The sequence below is a fragment of the Myxocyprinus asiaticus genome, chromosome 20 (assembly GCF_019703515.2).
Source record: "Myxocyprinus asiaticus isolate MX2 ecotype Aquarium Trade chromosome 20, UBuf_Myxa_2, whole genome shotgun sequence".
NCBI lineage: Eukaryota > Metazoa > Chordata > Actinopteri > Cypriniformes > Catostomidae > Myxocyprinus > Myxocyprinus asiaticus.
In genome coordinates, this window is record NC_059363.1 from 2441273 (window position 1) to 2462248 (window position 20976).

Consider the following 20976-nt stretch of genomic DNA (forward strand, 5'->3'; position numbering starts at 1 on the left):
AATTAAAGATATCTTAATAGGCTTCCCCACTAGTTACATTAACATTAACAGTGGGAAACAAATTCCAGACATCAAAAATTCCCATTTTTACTTGTAATTCAACTGTCGATATCATTAAAATACATTTTCAATAAGAAGAATGTAATTATTGATATCAAAAAATGTGCTAGCTGCATAGCTGATATGTGTATATGGAATTTCAACTAGTTAGAAATTAGATGTCTGTAATTGAAAAGGAGTGAATGACAGATCATTGTGAAATTCTACTAGTGAAAATGCTGTTACAGATACTGTATTAACTGGTTAAAATTCTATTCAATGACATCATTATATATTTCAAGAATTATCATTTTTACTAGCACAAACCTAATTACTGACATCAAAGATTTTGACTAGTAGCAATACCACTGCTGATCTCAAAAATTGCAATTTTAAATAGTGAAAAATGAATTGTAGATATCTATAATTCATATAATGCACGTTATTTAATGTCTGATCTAAAGGCTTATGCGTAGATACTTCAGATTAATTTGGTAGACAAATGTAAACAAGGCCTACATATCAATAAAAAAATGGAAATGGATGAGTTGGAGTGGATAGTGAAGAAAATACATGTGAAATCCTTCAATACTGCTTGAAAAGCATCTCAGGAAGCACCACATGTTGTTCGAGAGAATCTAACCAAAGTGTGGCGACTTTGAAGAAGCTAAAATATAGGATAGTTTTGCTTTGTTTTATCGTAAAGAGTAGGGGTGTAACCCCGGTGTCCTGGCCAAAATTCCCCCTATTGGCCCTTATCTATCATGGCCTCCAAATAATCTCCATCCCTGAATTGGCTACATCACTCTACTATCTCCTCTCCACCAATAGCTGGTGTGTGGTGAGCGTTCTGGTGCACTATGGCTGCCGTCACATCATCCAGGTGGATGCTGCACACTGGTGGTGGTTGAGGAGAGTCCCCCTATACTATGTAAAGCGCTTTGAGTGCCTAGAAAAGCGCTATATAAATGTAAGGAATTATTATTATTATTATTATCTGATTGATATTTTTGGGTCTCTACATAATTACAATCTGTCATTTATATAATTTCATAGTTTTGATTATTGAGTGGTATTCTAAGTGGACAAAGATAAAAAAATAATAAAAGTGCAGAATATGACTTGTTTAATACCTGCAGGTCCAGCACTGGGTGAGGATGGCTCAAATACGCTGGACGAGTCGCTGTTGGACGCTTGCTCAGACAGTTTTTTCTTCGTACTACCATCTGACGGTTTGGGGTGGGATTTCTTGTTTTTAATGAGTATTTTTCCCATGAGATCTTGCGGGCTCGGCAGAGGAACACCAGACTCCAGCTACAAACAACACAACACAATCTGTGATGAGACACGAGCTTTAGTGATACAGGTACTTTAATATCCCAAGGGTTGATTTTTATTCAATTTAATTATTATAAAAAAAGAGAGATTTTATTTTGTTTTATAAATAACCGATTTTTCTCTTGCCATTCTATTAAGGTCACTTTAACAGTCATTAAAACTTTTTACCATGCCATCATCATTTGTTTATTTATACTTTTCAAATGCCTTTAATATATAGATTTAATTGTTTTACCCTATTGTTTTACCAGACCAAGACTTTCAATCTTAAAATGAAAATCCATCATACAATTTTGATTTAATTTTAATTAAAAAGTAATTAACAGTAATTAATATTACTGATACTTTTTTAAATTACAGTAATTATAATAATAATAATAATAATAATACTAATAGTATTAATCATAAAAATGGCATAATAATACAGTTAATATAATTACATTTTTAAACTATAATCTAGGAAACTATCTATAAGAATGCAATAAAATAAAATAAAAAAATCAATATAAATTATGTAAAATTATCTATATACATTTTTCACAAACTGTCCCTCAGTTATGACATTATTGCCACAATGACCAACAGTTTTGTCCCTTATAAAGTTTTATGAAAAGTTGTGTACTTGGTTACCAAAGAGACAAAAGCGTCAGTAAAGAGCATGCTCAATATGAAATTTGAGACGTGATGTGTGGAGAAAACAAAACATTTTTTTTTACAAAGGTAATTTTTTATAAAGGTAAGTATTTTCCTTTCCAACCAAGATGTAATTTTGTAAAATTATGCAAAATGTGTGAAAATGTTTTTTTTATTTGTGTATTTAGGATACATAAAACGAGTCTGCCATTTTATTCCAAAACAAAATTTAAATGTCATTTTCACAACAGAATGAATGATGATATGAGACTGTGGTGGAAATGTAATTTATTCATGACAGTGGCAGAATTTTTCTGTGTATATCATGTATAACCTCTTTGGACATTGCTAGAAAACACATTAAATACACTAGTAAGATTGAAAGGAGTGTTTTAAGGGGAGTTAAGTTTGTCTTCTAAAAGTCTGCAGGGCAAAAATATCTCATAGTTGTAGAAACACCTATAAATGGATTTGGAAATAATAAACTTACAGGATATTTCTCAAGTGGCTCCGTCAAAAGTGCATCCCCGAATATCGATCTGCAATATTCTGCCATCTTGGCTTGTTGTTTGGGACTGTGATTTAAAATAAACACAAGAACTTTGTCATTAAACCGACATCCTCATTACAACAATGAATAAAAACATGAGTGCTTTGAGACATTTGCATGCATCTTATTCCTGGAAAAAACTATGCGTGCACCTGTGATGTTAATAAAATGAAATTCCCTGACAGTGCGCACATCATGTCATCTTTGATTTCATGCAGAAAATAAAGCGAGCGTTCAAGCCACTGATGTGCGTGACATCTCTCGAGAGGACAATGATGACTGGAAACAAATTATGCATTTCAGAGACGCCTGTAATCACTCTTCTCCTTGTTGCCATAGTTGCAGGCAGCCCTGAGGAGCAAAAGTACCAGTGGCTACGGGAAGCGTGTGGCTACACTTACGAGTCCACATGATTCTCGAAGGACAGGACGACGGGAAAAGGAGATGTTTTAAATGCGCACTCTGCAATGGCTTCAATCACTTCCTGGAATAGAAGAACAGAATTAATTTAAACTGGATTACTTCAGAGATCTTAACTGCTGGTAAATCATAGGAATCTGAAGAAGTTTTTTAGTTCTATCTATATTGTTCTACTCTTTTTTATAATGCACTTACAATACTAAATTCAGAGCTAATCCAATAGGGCTACATATTTTGTTATATTTTAATATTTCACTATTTTTACTTACTGTTAGTACTCTTATTAATTATAGTATAAAACAAAATGAGAATAAAACAAAACAAACACAAATGGAAACAAAGCAAACAAAAGCAAAAAATGCAGCCTAACAAAACAAATGGAAACGAAGTGAACAAAAGCAAAACATGGAAACAAAATGAAAACAAAAACAAATGAAAACAAAGCAAACAAAATCAAAATATGAAACTAAAATGAAAATGAACAAAACAAATGGAAATTAAGCGAACAGAAGCAAAAGACAAAAAAAATAAAATTAAACAAAATGACAACAAATGGAAATTAAGCTAACAAAAAAGATGAAAATAAAATGAAAACCAATAAAACAAAAACAAATGGAACTGAAGCTAACAAAAGCAAAAGATACAAACTAAACAAAAACAAAAAACAAAATGAAAGAAGGCAACAAAAGCAATATATGAAAACAAAATGCAAATAAAACAAATGGAAACAAGCGAACATAATCAAAGATGAAAACAAAATGCAAATTAAACAAAATAAATGGAAATGAAAGGAACAAAAGCAAAAATGAAAACAAAATGAAGCCTAACAAAACAAATGGAAATGAAGCAAGCAAAATCAAAAGATGAAAACTAAAAATAATAAATAAATGGATATGAAGCAAACAAAAGCAAAATATGAAAACAAAATGCAAACTAAACAAAACAAATGGAAACAAAGCGAACATAATCAAAGATGTAAACAAAATGCAAACTAAACAAAACAAATGGAAACAAAGCGAACATAATCAAAGATGAAAACAAAATGCAAACTAAACAAAACAAATGGAAACAAAGCAAACATAATCAAAGATGTAAACAAAATGCAAACTAAACAAAACAAATGGAAACAAAGCGAACATAATCAAAGATGAAAACAAAATGCAAAACTAAAACAAAACAAATGGAAACAAAGCAAACATAATCAAAGATGTAAACAAAATGCAAACAAAACAAAACAAATGGAAACAAAGCGAACATAATCAAAGATGTAAACAAAATGCAAACTAAACAAAACAAATGGAAACAAAGCGAACATAATCAAAGATGAAAACAAAATGCAAACTAAACAAAACAAATGGAAATGAAAGGAACAAAAGCAAAAAATGAAAACAAAATGAAGCCAAACAAAACAAATGGAAACGAAGCAAGCAAAATCAAAAGATGAAAACTAAAAATAATAAATAAATGGATATGAAGCAAACAAAAGCAAAATATGAAAACAAAATGCAAACAAAACAAATGGAAACAAAGTGAACAATCAAAGATGGAAACAAAATGCAAACTAAACAAAACAAATGGAAACAAAGCAAACATAATCAAAGATGTAAACAAAATGCAAACTAAACAAAACAAATGGAAATGAAAGGAACAAAAGCAAAAAATGAAAACAAAATGAAGCCAAACAAAACAAATGGAAACGAAGCAAGCAAAATCAAAAGATGAAAACTAAAAATAATAAATAAATGGATATGAAGCAAACAAAAGCAAAATATGAAAACAAAATGTAAACAAAACAAAACAAATGGAAACAAAGCGAACATAATCAAAGATGAAAACAAAATGCAAACAAAACAAAACAAATGGGAAAAAAGCGAACATAATCAAAGATGTAAACAAAATGCAAACAAAACAAAACAAATGGAAACAAAGCAAACATAATCAAAGATGTAAACAAAATGCAAACTAAACAAAACAAATGGAAACAAAGCGAACATAATCAAAGATGAAAACAAAATGCAAACTAAACAAAACAAATGGAAATGAAAGGAACAAAAGCAAAAAATGAAAACAAAATGAAGCCAAACAAAACAAATGGAAACGAAGCAAGCAAAATCAAAAGATGAAAACTAAAAATAATAAATAAATGGATATGAAGCAAACAAAAGCAAAATATGAAAACAAAATGTAAACAAAACAAAACAAATGGAAACAAAGTGAACAATCAAAGATGGAAACAAAATGCAGCCTAACAAAACAAATGGAAACGAAGCAAACATAATCAAAGATGAAAACAAAATGCAAACTAAACAAAACAAATGGAAATGAAGCAAGCAAAAGCAAAAGATGAAAACGAAAAATAATAAACAAATGGATATGAAGCAAACAAAAGCAAAATATGAAAACAAAATGCAAACAAAACAAATGGCAACAAAGCGAACATAATCAAAGATGTAAACAAAATGCAAACAAAACAAAACAAATGGAAACAAAGCGAACATAATCAAAGATGAAAACAAAATGCAAACTAAACAAAACAAATGGAAATGAAGCAAAGACAAGCAAAATATGAAAAAAGAATTAAATGAAAACAAAACAAAGTGAAAACAAATGGAAACGAAGCTAACAAAAACAAAAGATAAAATCACAATTAAAACGAAAAACGAAAACAAGTAGAAAGGAAGCTAACAAAAGCAAAACTTAACTAAATTGTGGTGTACTAAGCAATGTTTTCCATAAACAAGTGAAAAAAATCTGCCAGTGCAACAATACAAAGTAAAATTACATTTTCTGAAAGCAATCCTTAATATCTAAATTGCTTATAAATGTAAATGTATCTTGTGTTGAGGATGTATAGGAATGTTACTGGTATACTGATTAATATTTTTAGTAACACCGTGTCTACACCAAATGCGAGCAGCGTGGCACATTGTGTCAAAAGCAACAGAACCCATTATAATCAATGATGCTGTCTACACTGGAAGTGTCTGTTGCGGCACGTCACACCGACAGTAAACAGATCTCTCGTTTCATTATGCGCTACACACGCTGGTGCTTTTAATGCCAACAACACAAATAAATGGTTTAGAATGTTCTTGTCGACGAGTCCAGAGTAGACAGCCTCAAGCCGTTGCGTCGCATGGTGTCAACGGATTCGCCTGGTGTAGACAGTGTGTGAGTCTACAAGGTCTCTTACAGAAATGTGTCCAAAGGCAGAATATAAAACATAAAATAAAAGTGAAGCACCAATTCACTGAGAGCACTCATGAAATCCCCATAAGCGTGTCTGTGGGCTGTGGAGGGTTTAGTTCACCTTGAAGGAGATCTCAGAAGTCATGGTGAAGCCGTGAGTGATGACGGGTTCCTCCTCTGCTGTACGACCCTTCCAGCAGTCGAGCTCCACACAGCGACAGCCGGACAACAGCGTCTGTCGATACATCTCAACGGAGGAGCTACCTGCGAGCTGACCCGCTAACACACACAGAGACACAAAAACACACCCGTTATCAAGTGCCAGTGAAGAGCGGCAATTGTACTATGTAGAAGTTTAGCTACTTTGTATTTTTACAGGTATGGGGGTCCATTTGCACTACTCAATAATATATTAATGAATTGAGAAATCAATGAATCAACTGAGAAATTAATACAGCAACAGAGATATCTGTAAATCGATCAACCAGTTATCAACAGGTGAATTAACAGATGAACGTTTTTATAATTTGATCATAAAAAAATAGATACATTTGGAAAAACTAGACAGACAGACATACGATTTGTTTGAGATTGGGGTTGTGTTACCTGTGAGGTAGGTGTTGTGCGAGGAGTTGATGAAGTAATGAGACAGGGGGAAGGTCATGTCTTCACTCTGGTCCAGTTTCTCTGGAGGAATCACACTGTTTTCTTCACTTATCAGATACCTGGCAAAACCCTCCACAGAGATCTGCCCTGTTACACAAATAACACAATACAGTCTTTCTTCTGCATTCTCTCCTGCTAAATATTCTTTTCAGAATTTTATATTTAATGTATTATAATTAGTAATATATAATTATTATATATTTCACTCAGAAGTATGTCACATTACAGATGTTAAATGTGTTGTGAATGCAGTTTTAAGAGAACAATCTAAATTTATAACTACACGTCCATGAAAAGGATCCATTAAACCGTGTTTATTTTACTTCAGAACAGAACATTTTTACTCTGTTTCTCCATTTTGCCCCTAAAGTAACAACTTGTCTCATTGAGTAAATTAGCACTGCAGTGGCAAACAGACTTCAAATTAGACTCGCTGGAAGATCAGTGTTCCCTAAACAGCAATCACAGCTGAAAGGAAGACACGCAGGGGGCAAACGTCCCTTGTGACTAATTCTCACCAGCAGTTTACATTAATTAAACCCATTCTTTGCAGAGCTCCAAAGGCAATTAACCGTGGCCCTTCTGACAGCAGAAAGCTGTTGTTGAGACTCAATGAAATGTTTCAGGGTGAGCTCAGTCATGACCGCAGCGGTATCTGTCACTCAAACGCAAACAGCCGTTGATTTGCACACTGAAAATAACACAAACCACCTTGCTGTCCGTGGCGAGGGGAGTCAAATGGGTTTTAAAGACTACAATAACCACGCCTGAAATAATTCAGCAAATGTATTGTCAAGTTAAAAGAACAATGAAATGGTGAGAACAGGATAAGATATATATATTGTATTTTTTTGTTGCAATCCTGCTGAAAAAAAAAAAAAAAAAAAAAACTGCTTAAACCAGCCTAAATTAAGGTGGTGGTTTCTGTTGGTCATTGCTGTCCAACAAGTACTTATCAGCTGGTCAGGCTAGCCCAAATAAACCATCCTAAACCAGCGTGGTCAGGCTGTGAGACCAGCTAAACTAGCTTAAACCTGGTTGACAAAGCTGGAGGACCAGCTAAACCATCTTAAGCCAGTTTGACATGCTGAGAGACCACTAAACCATCCTAATATACCAGATATATACAGATACCAGATAAACCATTTTAGCCAGGCTGAGGGACCAGTTAACTGTCTTAAAGCAGTTTGACCATGTTGACAGACCAGCTAAGCCATCTTAAAACCAGCCAAACCAGCAGAACACCAGCTTTACCAGCTGTAAGAGCAGCTAAATCATCTTAAACCAGTGTGACTAGGCTGGAAAACCAGCTAAACCAGCTTAAACCAGCTTTATGAGGCTGAAGGACCAGTTAAACTAGCTTAAACCAGCATGGTCAGGCTGAGAGACCAGCTAAACCATCTTAAACCAGCATCTTAAGATATTGGTTTAAAAATGCCACACTGAAAGACAAGCTAAACCATCATAAAACTGTTTGGCTAGGCTGGAAGACCAGCTAAATGAGCAGAACACAAGCTTTGCCAGGCTGTAAGAGCAGCAAGACCAGCTTAAACCAGCGTGGCCAGGCTGGAAAACTAGCTACACCAGCTGAAACATGTTTGACTAGGCTGGAAGGCCAGTTAAACCAACTTAAAGTAGCATGACCAAGATGAGAGGCCAGCTAAACCGTCTTAAACCAGCATTTTTAAAATACTGGTTTTCGAATGCCAGGTTGAGAGACCAGCAAAACCATCTTAAACCTGCTTGGCCAGGCTGTAAGAGCAGCTAAACCATATTAAACCAGCCTGATCAGGCTGGAAAACTAGCTAAACCAGATTAAACCAGCTTGACCCAGCTGGAGGATGAGTTAAACCATCTTAAACCAGCATGGACAGGCTGAGAGACCAGCTACTCCATCTTAAACCAGGGTGGTCAGGCTTAGAGACCAGCTAAACCAGCTTAAACTTGCTTGACTAGGCTGGAAGACCAGCAAAGCTCTTTCAGCAAAGCTCCTAAAAAGCGTGGTTCAAGATGCTTTTCAGGTTTGTTTCAGACATAACATGAATCAAGTTTTCAACATCAATTTAAGGAATTCTGAAAATTAGCACTTGGAAACAATCTAATCCTGCCAATGCAGACCATCGTAGCATTGGGCGTTCATCTGTCCCCTGCCTGTCTCTGAAACTGAACTGAGAAAATAGAGTTGGTGATCCATATGACAGGAAGGTGTCATGCGAGATCCACGAGCTAAATAGCCCAATGATCTTCCTCATCTGTCCCCATCACGGGACCCTGTGGACTCGATGTGTCTAATCAGTCACCAGCTAATGGCTTCCCGCACATTATCATCCAGTGACCTGATCTCCAGTTTGCCCGTGGAGCCTTGTGCTCTGAGAGACATAAATAAACTGGCTCGACTGCAGCCTTGGAAGGCACGGACTGCAACGCGGGAGCTACTGTTGCTATGGAAATGAAGCTAAGAGAAAGGTGGAGAATGTTTACATAGAATTGCAATAAAAAAAAGAATACAAATTAAATCCCAAGGCATTCACGACTGGCCAATATACCTTAAAAAAATAAACCTTTTGATGATATTCAATATATATCTCAATATTTATGTATATGCTCTGAAATGTGTTTAAAAGGGTGATTTTGTTTTTATCATTTCAACTAAACAGTCACTGTAGCCAAATTAAAATTATTCAGTACATTAAATGACAGTAAAAATTTAGTTAAATTAAACAAGGCTTGTTTTTCAAAAGGAAGAATGATTTGAGCATGCCACGATTATTACATGACCTTTTATTTTTTTTTATATATATAACAGTGATTATTTGACAAGACTAATGTTGACCTAACATATTTGAAAATATTTAAAATATTATTTTTTTCATGTCATTTAACCCCTGTAAAGTTTTTAAAGCATTAAAGGAAATTATATATCCCTATTTTATTAAGTAAAATAGGAATAAATTCCTTCTTTATTTCTATAATTGGTCCATCTGTATTTAGCACAGACACCGCTTAAAAATTATGACAATTTGTGTGATAATTATTCATCGTAAATGCAGTTATTTGTATGACAATTAATCGTCAGCGAAATTTTATAATCGAGACAGCCCTAATATATTATAATTTTCATTTATATGCAGCAATATGCAAATAACAGATGGCAATATTTATCTACTCACATTTTTACGAAACCATTTTAATTCTCAGAAAATGCTGCGCTGGGACTTTTAAGTGATGACACCACCACATTTTTTAATCAGAGTTTTGAACCGATTCATCGAAAAGGACAGTTTGAACTGATTCACGGAAACTAATCTAATTTAGCAACTTTACCTTCATTTTTGCTACTGAAATTGAAATCAGAGACGCAATTAAGACATCTCTGTCTTAACGCTCCATATTCGAGTCATGAGAAAAGGCAGGATCGCAAAATGTATCTATTAACACGCCCTTGGCAAAATAAACAGTGCATTAAAATTGCGGCAATATTCACTAGGTTGCATAATTGTATCATCAAGAAAATATGTTGAATATTCACTGTTGAAAACAGTTGGCTGTCAATCAATAAAATTTGGTGCAAAAGCTAATGAGTCTAGATTTCATATTAGTAATATGACAGACAGCATTCGATTGAAAAAGCCTGAAATCTTGCTCTTATATGAATGTGACACCTCATGGGAGCGTAATGCAAAATCCTCCTACACAGTTACTCATGATAAACAATTACATTCAAGCTGTCTATCAGCGATCAATAAATAAACACCTCCAATCTGAGCTAATTCTGCTCATTGGTTACACTGCGGCATGTCAACCTTGGATTACCAGCGCTGAGGCGATACTGAGACAACATGATCCAGAGAATCAATAGTCTGTTCTGGAAGACTAAACCATTTACTGAAAGGAATACTCACCCTCATGTTGTTCCAAATCGGTATACTCTTATTTTTTCATGGAACACAAAATGAGAATTTCTTTTTTTACATTTTTTATCCCCTTTTCTCCCAATTTGGAATGCCCAATTCCCACTACTTAGTAGGTCCTCATGGTGGCGTGGTTACTCACCTCAATCCGGGTGGCGGAGGACAAGTCTCAGCTGCCTCCGCTTCCAAGACCATCAGTCCGCGCATCTTATCACGTGACTCGTTGTGCACGACACCGTGGAGACTCACAGCATGTAGAGGCTCATGCTACTCTCCACGATCCACGCACAACTTACCACGCGCCCTACTGAGAGCGAGAACCACTAATCATGACCACGAGGAGGTTACCCCATGTGACTCTACCCTCCCTAGCAACCGGGCCAATTTGGTTGCTGAGGAGACCTGGCTGAAGTCACTCAGCACACTCTGGATTCTAACTCGCGACTCCAGGGGTGGTAGTCAGCGTCAATACTCGCTGAGCTACCCATATAATAGTCCCAAGTATTCCATGCCACTTGTACACTATATTAGAAGTCTTCTGAAGTCATCCGACAACTTTTGTGTTCCACAGAAGAAAGTCATACAGGTCTGGAATGATGTGACGTGAGCAAATAATGACAGAATTTTAATGTCGAGCAATTTGTTTCAAACAGACCTTTCTGGATCATTCCTGGGTTGGGCTCAAATTTATCCATGAGCAGTTGGGTTTGGTCAGGCTTCAGTGGAGGGTACAAGATCTCATTGAGTCGAGGGTCTCGCTGTTTGTTGTTTATAAAGTCGGTCATTTGATCCATGGTGAGATAGTTTCTGCTCTTCGCACCACTGAATAAAGAGAAAGAGAGATAGATGATTGATGTTGGCCTGACAAAGCCTGGTCTAAAAGTTTAACAGGTTAAACAAGTTTTAAAGTCATAGATAGATAAAAACAAGGCAAGAAAGAGAGAGAGAGTTAAAGACAGCTGGAGTTTGAGTAGTCTTGGCCTGTTTGAACATTCCGTTAATGTAAGTCTCTTGGGATTTCGAAGATTTTTCATCGGCCGCTGGGCGAAAACCGTAATTGATCAGTTAGAAAAGTCATAGCAACCCAAGTCAGAACAGTCTGAAGGTCTGTGCCAAGTTTAGTGGATGTAGCTTGAAAGCTTTAGGATGAGAAACAGTCGGAAATTTTGGTCTTAAGTTTGGGTTAAGGGACTTTGAAAAAAACCCTGAAACAGGTCTGTAGAGTATGTCGACTTTGTCAAGCAAACATAATGGGTCTGTCCCAAAACTTAGTGTGCTGCCTTGTTGTGTCTTCTATGGTAGCATCCTAACGGCGTCATTCAAATAGCGTTCCTCATGCGCAGCGCACGGGAGACTCGACTCGCAATGTATTCAATACAGGTGACGCGAGAGGAGCAACGCAATACTCTAATCAGCATAAATATGCATAGCTTTCAATACCTTTCAGTACTGAATGGATTATTAGTATATTTATAACGGAAATATATCTCGCTTTGTGCAGCATCTTGGATTTTTTTTTTCTACTGAGCTTATTGTGGTGGATTCTGGGATACATACGATGCTACCTTAGAATTTGTCCAAAACGAGATGTCTTATCAGGCAGCATAATTAAGATAGACCTACCTACCTTTTGGAACAGCCTTAGGATCGGGAGCATGTCTGTGATGTCTTATAGGGGTCATTACATGAGGAATCACATTTTCCATTATCTTTTGACATATAAGAGGTCATTGTACCATAAAATCGTAAGTTTCAAAACTCAAAACTTCCTCCTCGCTGAAAAAAAGAGCATTTGTTGAACAAGCTGCCAAAACGACTCGTTCTCTCGTGATGTCACACTGTGGTACACATTTGCATCTGACCTCCTCCACAGCAACACATCAATGCCTACTTTACCTTATCACTTCTGTAGCCCCGCCCAGTAGCGGTGAGCAGTGAGATGACTAGTAGAGAGAGCTGGTCAGTCAAGAGCAGAGAGCCAATCAGAACAGAGGACATTTACTGAAATCTTAAAAGGAGAAGCAGAACCAAAACTGAGCGTTTCTGACAGAGAAAAATATTCTAAGTGAACCTCAAGGAACATAATACAATAATTTAAAAAAGGCATGTCATGACCCCTTTAAAGTGGAGTCATGACCCCTCTGGAGGCAGCTCACTAGGTTTTGGAACAGACCCAATAAGAACACTTCCAGTTGATCATATGTAACACCGTGTCCTAAACAGGCGCAACAAGTTTCCATCTGCAATTTGTCTGTCCTTAATGAAACCGTGCATGCTGCACAACATGATAAATCACAGCCAGTCGGATCCAGTCGTTCAGAATGGAATACCAGCCCACTGTATACTGTACGGTATAATATACTGCAATGTTTCCTATATCGCAGTTCAGCAGTGGCGCTCCACTGTCAGTCATATCTGACTTAAAACTTGAGAAATTTAAATTAGTCACTTCACTTGTTATTCATAAGACAATATATATTTAAAAATACACATATGCAACATAATAAATGATTTATATAAAAAATATAAATCATTTATAAATAATAAAACATCTAAACATTAAACAACCAAAAAGTTAACAAAAAAAAAAAAAAATTAAATTAAATTAAATTAATACTGATATACTGGGTGCTATCTTTGTACTATTTAAAAAAAAAATAGCATGTAAAACACTACACATTATCAATAAACACGTCTACTGTAGCATCCTCCAGTTATTGTAGGTGAGAAAATTAGTCAACTTTTTGTTTGTTTTTTCGGGAGCAAAAGTGTGCCAATCTTGTTGTGTTTTATTATAAGTTTTCTGTTCTGAAGAAACCATGTATTAGCAGGTTAGGACAAAAACTCATTTATCGTTAGGACACATTTCCACAGAAACTGATTTGATAAAGACTTACAGGTCGGCAAAGATTTGGTTGATCTCAGATCGTGGGCAGAGGTTATTGATGAATGATTTGTAAACTTCATGTGTTAAATCCTCCAACGGGATTGAGTCATTCTGTGTGGATGAAGAAGAACACACAATCAAACACTGCAATTTATATTCATATATTTATCTTACAAAGTCAAGACAGGTTTTCATAATGACTCTTCAGACTTACACCAGTGTTACGTGTCTGTGTGCTGACAAATCCATCAAACGTTTGAATCAATTAATCACATCCATCAATCAAATTACATCTGAGGCTGAACCCAAAAATAGAGTGGCTGAGTGTGTTTTTAATAATATGCAGTCTCATATTAATAACAGCTAAAGGATTTGAGTTAGCCTTAAAATGAATTAGATCATTCCATCCAAGTCTACGAACGTCCAGTTAATCTGACACCGAGTCAATTGGATTATTGCGACAAACCCAATAATGGACGAAGCTGTCACAGAGCAAACATTACTCAATCTCAACCGTAAGCTGTTAGACATCCGTCTCTCATAGTAAACATTCAAAATATTCAAGTGAGGCTTTCAGTCCGGAAGGCAGTGCCAAAGCCAGCAGCTGATTAATGCTCTGTTGGTCAATATATATATATATATATATATATATATAAAATAAAAAACACATGAAAGGTTCTGAGTCAGATGCGGAGGTCAGCGCAAATAACACGATGATCATTTCTCATTAGCTGCTCACTATTCTCTGTGCAGTCCCCTGAGGCCTTTTAACATTATGGATTTTGAAAATCTCCCCGTGGCCACCACTCAACTTTAGATTTACTTTAAAACAATAATGCAAACAAATGGACTTCTGTTGTTACTGGAATTGAAAATGTAAGGTCTGTTTTACACTGTACACATAAGTGAAGCAGAATAACTCTAACAGCAGGCTTGCAATGAGCTTTTACACAGAAAACAAAGAAAAAGTGATTTCTGGGTTACCACATTGAGTTATATAGCATCCATACCTTAGAAAATGGTTATCAGGAGTTGGCCATTGAGAATGATTATAATGATCATTGCATTAGGAAGTGGACCATATTTACATCCAAATATAAGTAACTTTTATTTGTATACTGCTTTTTTACAGTACATATTGTTTCAATGCAGCTTTACAGAAAATCACACTGTATTGGGTCAATGACGTGAAGCTAATTTTTTTGTCTAATTTCTTATAATCTTATAATATATGCAAAATTGCATAATTAAAAATATGTACATGATAGAGGTGTATTGCATTATTTTTTTCTGTGGGATAAGTCAAAAAATGTCTAATTGCTGTAAGCATCCGGAGACATTAAATGAAAATCTCATACAAGTTTTTTAAAAAATATCAAAAATAAATTCATGCATAAGTAGTTTGGAATATTTGTATTTTTATTTCTTCAGGTAAATATTTTTATTTATTTATTTATTTATTTATTTATTTATTTATTTGTAAATAAAAACTTTTGGTCATGTAATTTAGATTTTTATGTGATTTTTTTTTAAACAATAATTTAAAAAAAATAAAAAAAAAGATATTTTGCCATTTTAATAATAAGGCACATTATGTTCAGGTCAAATGGTTTAACCCTTACAAAACGTCTAGATAATGTACCTTAAAAAATATGTTTGAAAACTTTATCGAAATTATTGATTAAGTTGTATATACTCACATACTGTATATTCAAGGTGCAAGGAAAGTATTGCAATACCTTTTACTTGATGGTTACACAACATGCCATTTTAAAGTCATTAAACAAAATTTGTGAAAAAAACGCTTTAAATTGTTCATTTTAATTCTTGCATTAACTCATTAAGTGCATTAACTCTGTTAACATTAGTTAATGCAATCTGAACTAACATGAAATAATAATGACCATTTTCTTTTTTAATTAACATCAACAAAGATACATAAATTATATTGTTCACTGTTAGTTAGTTTTACCTAATGCATTAACTAATGTTAACAAACAGAACCTTATTGTAAAGTCTTACCAAATTGTTTGTAACATTCCTCATTTGTAAGTCGCTTTGAAAGAAAGCGTCTGCTCAATGACTAAATGTAAAAGTTTAACCAACTAAATTTCTTTTAAAGATTTCTCATTATATTATCTCGGAAAACCTTTAAAATATTCAAGCCCCCAGTGAGGAAAACTCAGTAAAACAAGGAATGAAATTAAAAAGGAAAAGTAGTTATAACGTAGTTATAAACGGCTTAAATCATTTGGATGTGTGCCTGTGAAAACAAGACAGATCAGTTAATTTGCTCTATTATTTTATGCTGCTTTATAAAAGCCTGTATTGCTAAAGATAGTGTTGATAAATAGTTTTATAATACATTTTTGACATATTTTTGCTATGCACAGCACAAATAGGCTTAAGTTAAGGTTTTTAATACTGTAGGTTAGAGAAAAATTGTCAGTTTTAATTGTCAGTGCACTTTGATTCAAATGGACAAGTTTTCTGTAAAGGCGATGCAGTCACTTCCTGTAGAAACATGCTGGCTTCCTGTCTTCCAGCAGGGATCTGGAGTGATTATCTGCACATATGCTCACCCGGCCGGACGGAAGATTACAGCTCTCCAGTGCCGTCTCCACACGCTTACGGTCAGCCGAAAACATACGGAATATGCTTCACAAAAGAGAGGGAAAGATTTGGAGGATTAAAATCTAGCAAGAGTCTCACTTTGTGATATATCGTGAGAGTTAGAGGTAAAAACAGTTGTTCTCTTACTTTTTCACAGGGATCCGCCCCTCTTGATTGGGCTGCAGCTTGAGTCTCGTGTAACTGGTGATGAACAATACAGTTCAGTGGAAAACAAGACACATGGGTGAATCTCGTACAAACATGTTTCATATTAAGAAATTATATTTAGCGTTAAAGGTGCACTCAGACATTTTCTGAAGTATGTCAAATTCACTGTACACAGTAAACCGGGATTAATTTAATCCATAAATGTAAGAGTCCAATAAAAGAGCAGTTACTGAGATTAAGCAAGTTGTATTCGGCTGGTCATGTGATGCTAACACGGCTGCCCCCATGTGGGCGCCCCTCCTTCATGTAGAATAAAAGAGCTTTTATAAGGTTACTGATTTGACTGAACTCTTCATCTCACATGAGTGGTCATGATTTTATACACGTTTCAAAATTACTATTCATTTCTTTAGAAGTAAAACTTTTTAAATGAGGAAAAACATTACTTTAAGAAAATGAGGACCATTAAGATTTATAGCATTGTGAAATTATTTTCATGACAATTAAGTATATTACCCAGTATTGCTTTATCTCTGGGTGTTTTATTTTTTTAGTTATTTTGTCATTTTCATTATTCTCAAAAGTGACTCAGATTATGTTTGCGGAATTGCATACAAAAAATAAATAAATAAATACTGTAATAGACTTTCATTATTTTTTGGTAACACTTTACATTAAGGTTGCATTCATTAAAATGAACTAATAATAAACAATATATATATATATATATATATATATATATATATATATATATATATATATATATATATATATATATTAGCACTTATTAATCTTGGTAAATGTTCATGTCAATACATTTACTAAGCTGGATCTGTTAACATTAATTAATGGAACTTGAACAAAAATTAAATAATAATGACCAAATGTTTTGTTATTATTTTTTTTATTATTATTATTATTATTATTAACATTAACAAAGATGAATATATTATATAAAAAAATCTTAAAATTGATTGTTTATTAATTTATTATTATTATTATTATTATATATTTATATCATAAATTACAGGCAGAACAACAAACACCATGATGCATGAACTGTTTTCAACATTGAAGTATTGTGAATGAGATTTTTGTTATGAATATATGAGAATTATATATATATATATATATATATATATATATATATATATATATATATATATATATATATATATATATATATGCGGTGCTTAATAGCCATTCAAATGTAAAGAATGTTTTTTTAAGAATTTTAAAGATCCTTAAAACAAGCTTCATTTCAGCAATATACTGTGTGTGTGTGTATATATATATATATATATATATATATATATATGTATATTTGCGTTCTGGTGCACTATGGCTGCCGTCACATCATCCAGGTGGATGCTGCACACTGGTGGTGGTTGAGGAGATTCCCCCTATACTATGTAAAGCACTTTGAGTGCCTAGAAAAATGCTGTATAAATGTAAGGAATTATTATTATTTTGATTATTAAATACTGTATATATATATACACACACTACCGGTCAAAAGTTTTGAAACACTCAATCTTTATTATAATTTTTCACATTTTAGAATAATAGTAAAGTCATTAAAACTATGGAATAACATCAATGGAACTATTATGCAAAATAAATCAAAACTGTGTTATATTTGAGCATCTTCAAAGTAGTCACCCTTTGCCTAGAATTTACAGACATGTACTCTTGACATTTTCTCAACCAACTTCTTGAGGTATCACCCTGGGATGCTTTTTAAACAGTATTGAAGGAGTTCCCATCTATGTTGGGCACTTATTGGCTGCTTTTCTTTATTATTTGGTCCAAGTCATCAATTTAAAAAACTTTTTATTAAATTTTAGTTTTATAATGAAATAAATGAATATGTTGGCACAATTATATTTTTGTCTACAAAACTAATTTCAAACATTTAATCATATGCCTTCAGATCAAAAGATTTTTAAGATCATGAGAAACGTTTCAGTCAAGTGTTTCAAAACTTTTGACCGGCAGCTATATATATATATATATTATGGTCCAAAGCACTTTGTACTTTACATACAACATTTTTAAATAACATAAATAGTAATTCAGCGAGTGGAAAAGTCTGGGCAGGTGAACATTAACTGATTTAATACAGGTACTCACACTTTTTCCAGACACGATTCTCTGCCCATGTTTTGAGCGAGTAGGTTGGACGCCAGACTAAACAGCTCTTCTGCCCACTCCTGTATGGATGACAAATCAGAAGTGGGAAAAAAAAAAACACATTTTCATTAAAGCAAATCAGGTCAAGTACCCTGACTGAAATGAATACTGTAGAAATCCCTCAATGAGAAAAACACATCGCGATACACTCTACCGGATCAGTTTTGTGTTATTAAATGTTTAAAGGCAGTGTACATCATGAATGCTAAAGGACATACCTTGGCGACATCCTCCTGGAAGGCCATGAAGTTCAGGTATTGGATGTTGACCATGTCAGGTCCCGTCACAACCGTCAACATTCGGTTCTCGATCCGCCCCACAAGATTCCCCACATCCAGCAGCTCTCTGAGCTTGGCTTCCTGAGGGAACAGAATAATGAAGCCTCAGTGCCGTCAAACATCTCCAAATAAGCCACTAAGCCTCTTTACAGCTGCTTAGCTGTTGTTGTGATTTCATCCACAACCATTTCCCACAAGCTCTTCTATCTGTACGTTAAAGACGCCTTCTGAGCTGCCAAGCACTTGAAGCTGATGAAAAACACTACGCAGATGCATTACACACCCAGAACAGTACAGAAATACTTCAGTATTTCAGTATATAGGAGATTCTTCATTCGGTCCGGGGGGGCCCGAAAAGGGTTGTATAGAAAGTTTCATAGTAAAATTTTATCCCACACAAACAAAAATAAGAAAAGAAAAACCTTGACATCATTTGCCATTATAACTGTGTCATTGTGCTTTTTAAAGAGTGGTTGGAAATCGTGAGATTTTCCATCTTCTATAGCTGTTTGTCCTATGCAGGGTCACAGGTAGTGCTGGAGCCTATCCCAGCTGTCTCGGGCCAAAGGAAGGGAAACACCCTGGACAGATGGCCATCACAGGGCAACACACAAAGACATACACATTCACACTCTTACTTACAGGCAATTTAGGGTCTCCAGTTAATTTAACCAGCATGTCTTTTTGGACTCGGGGGGAAACCAGAGCACCCAGAGGAAACCAACACGAACATGGGGAGAACATGCAAACTCCACACTTGCTGTGAGGCGACAGTGCTACCCACTGAGCCACCATTCTGCTCCTGAGATTAATCAAGATTATTTTATTCTATTGACAAGCATAGCTTTTAACAGTAAAAAATGCTGTAAGTTATGAGGACATTTTCTCAAAGAAGCTGCTTTCGAACAATATTTATTGTGAAATGCATTATACAAATACATTCAAATTAAAATGTTACATTAACATTTCTCTAAGAGCATAAAATAAGATTCTAAGAAAAAGGACACACTGGAAACTTAATACAAAGCAAATATTTTTAGAGATACTATTTTAATGAATTATTTTGGCTTTAGTACAAAAGCAATATAAAAGCCAATGCTTTATTTCATTAACATGTTGTCTTTATCATTTCTGGCTTACTAATTTTCTCACACAGTAAAAATGGGTCTTTTTATTTTAGGAAGGGTGGGGGTCCTTGGCTTTGGAAAATTGAAGAGACCCGATTTAATTCATAACTCAGTTTTGATCAAATGTGTAGTTGCAACGTTTTGGCTTCATGAGGCAGAACAGATTATGTGCTTTCAAATATTTTCAGTGGAGCTTGAGTAAATGTTGTGTTAAATAAGTCTTATTTTAATTGCAGCAATTTTGCATAGCTCTTAATCATTAAATTGTATTATTGGCATAATATCAGCCATTGGAAAAACACACTGATCCACCACTAATCTTACATTTATGCATTTGGCAGACACTTTTATCCAAAGCAACTTACAGTGCCCTTATTACAGGGACAATTCCCCTGGAGCAACCTGGAGTTAAGTGCCTTGCTCAAGGACACAATGGTGGTGGCTGTGGGGATTGAACCAACAACCTACCACTTACTAGTTCAGTGCTTTAGTCCACTACACCACCACCACTAACCTTGAATGGCAATTTTTACTGTGCTTGTTGCAACGCTTTCAATGGCTGCTGCCTTAACTGTGAAGGACACATGCAATGTTGCCTTAGATTTTGGCCAGAAATTAGACATTCGTTTGGAAAAGGTGATGCTTAAAAAGTTGTTCAGTTAGAAGCAGATCTTTTATCTCATGTGCTCTCCTACAGGTGTCAATCTTCATGCATCAGCATGCAGCTGTGCAACAGGTGTGTTCCACTCTATCAGCTGCCAACAGGTAATTACCACCAATCGCAACGACTCTCCAATCAAGTTCTGATGTGCTGAGTGCTATCTGAGACACGGCAGAACCAATGCTTGAACAAATAGAATCAAGTGTAAAAAACAAACCACTGCAAACATATTTGGACAGCATGAATATTCAGATGAGAAACAGTGAGCAACAAAATCCCAAAGGTGCACATGAGCATATCATG

General features: G+C 34.7%; 1 protein-coding gene across 2 annotated transcripts in view; it reads right to left on the reverse strand.

Annotated features, from left to right (window-relative positions):
• Window positions 1-20976, reverse strand: part of LOC127410688 (1-phosphatidylinositol 4,5-bisphosphate phosphodiesterase beta-1) — a 70560-nt gene that overhangs the window by 25991 nt on the left and 23593 nt on the right. For both annotated transcript variants that reach the window (XR_007892153.1, XM_051645852.1), the window contains exons 4-14: window positions 18826-18966; window positions 18548-18627; window positions 16394-16447; window positions 16216-16291; window positions 13644-13744; window positions 11402-11568; window positions 6776-6922; window positions 6291-6448; window positions 2962-3044; window positions 2501-2585; window positions 1173-1353 (exon numbers count right to left, since the gene is read on the reverse strand). Coding sequence is in view for 1 of the 2 variants with exons in the window: in XM_051645852.1 (XP_051501812.1) it covers window positions 1173-1353; window positions 2501-2585; window positions 2962-3044; window positions 6291-6448; window positions 6776-6922; window positions 11402-11568; window positions 13644-13744; window positions 16216-16291; window positions 16394-16447; window positions 18548-18627; window positions 18826-18966 (1273 nt within the window). In the remaining variant the exon portion in view is untranslated. The remainder of the gene's footprint in view (window positions 1-1172; window positions 1354-2500; window positions 2586-2961; window positions 3045-6290; window positions 6449-6775; window positions 6923-11401; window positions 11569-13643; window positions 13745-16215; window positions 16292-16393; window positions 16448-18547; window positions 18628-18825; window positions 18967-20976) is intronic.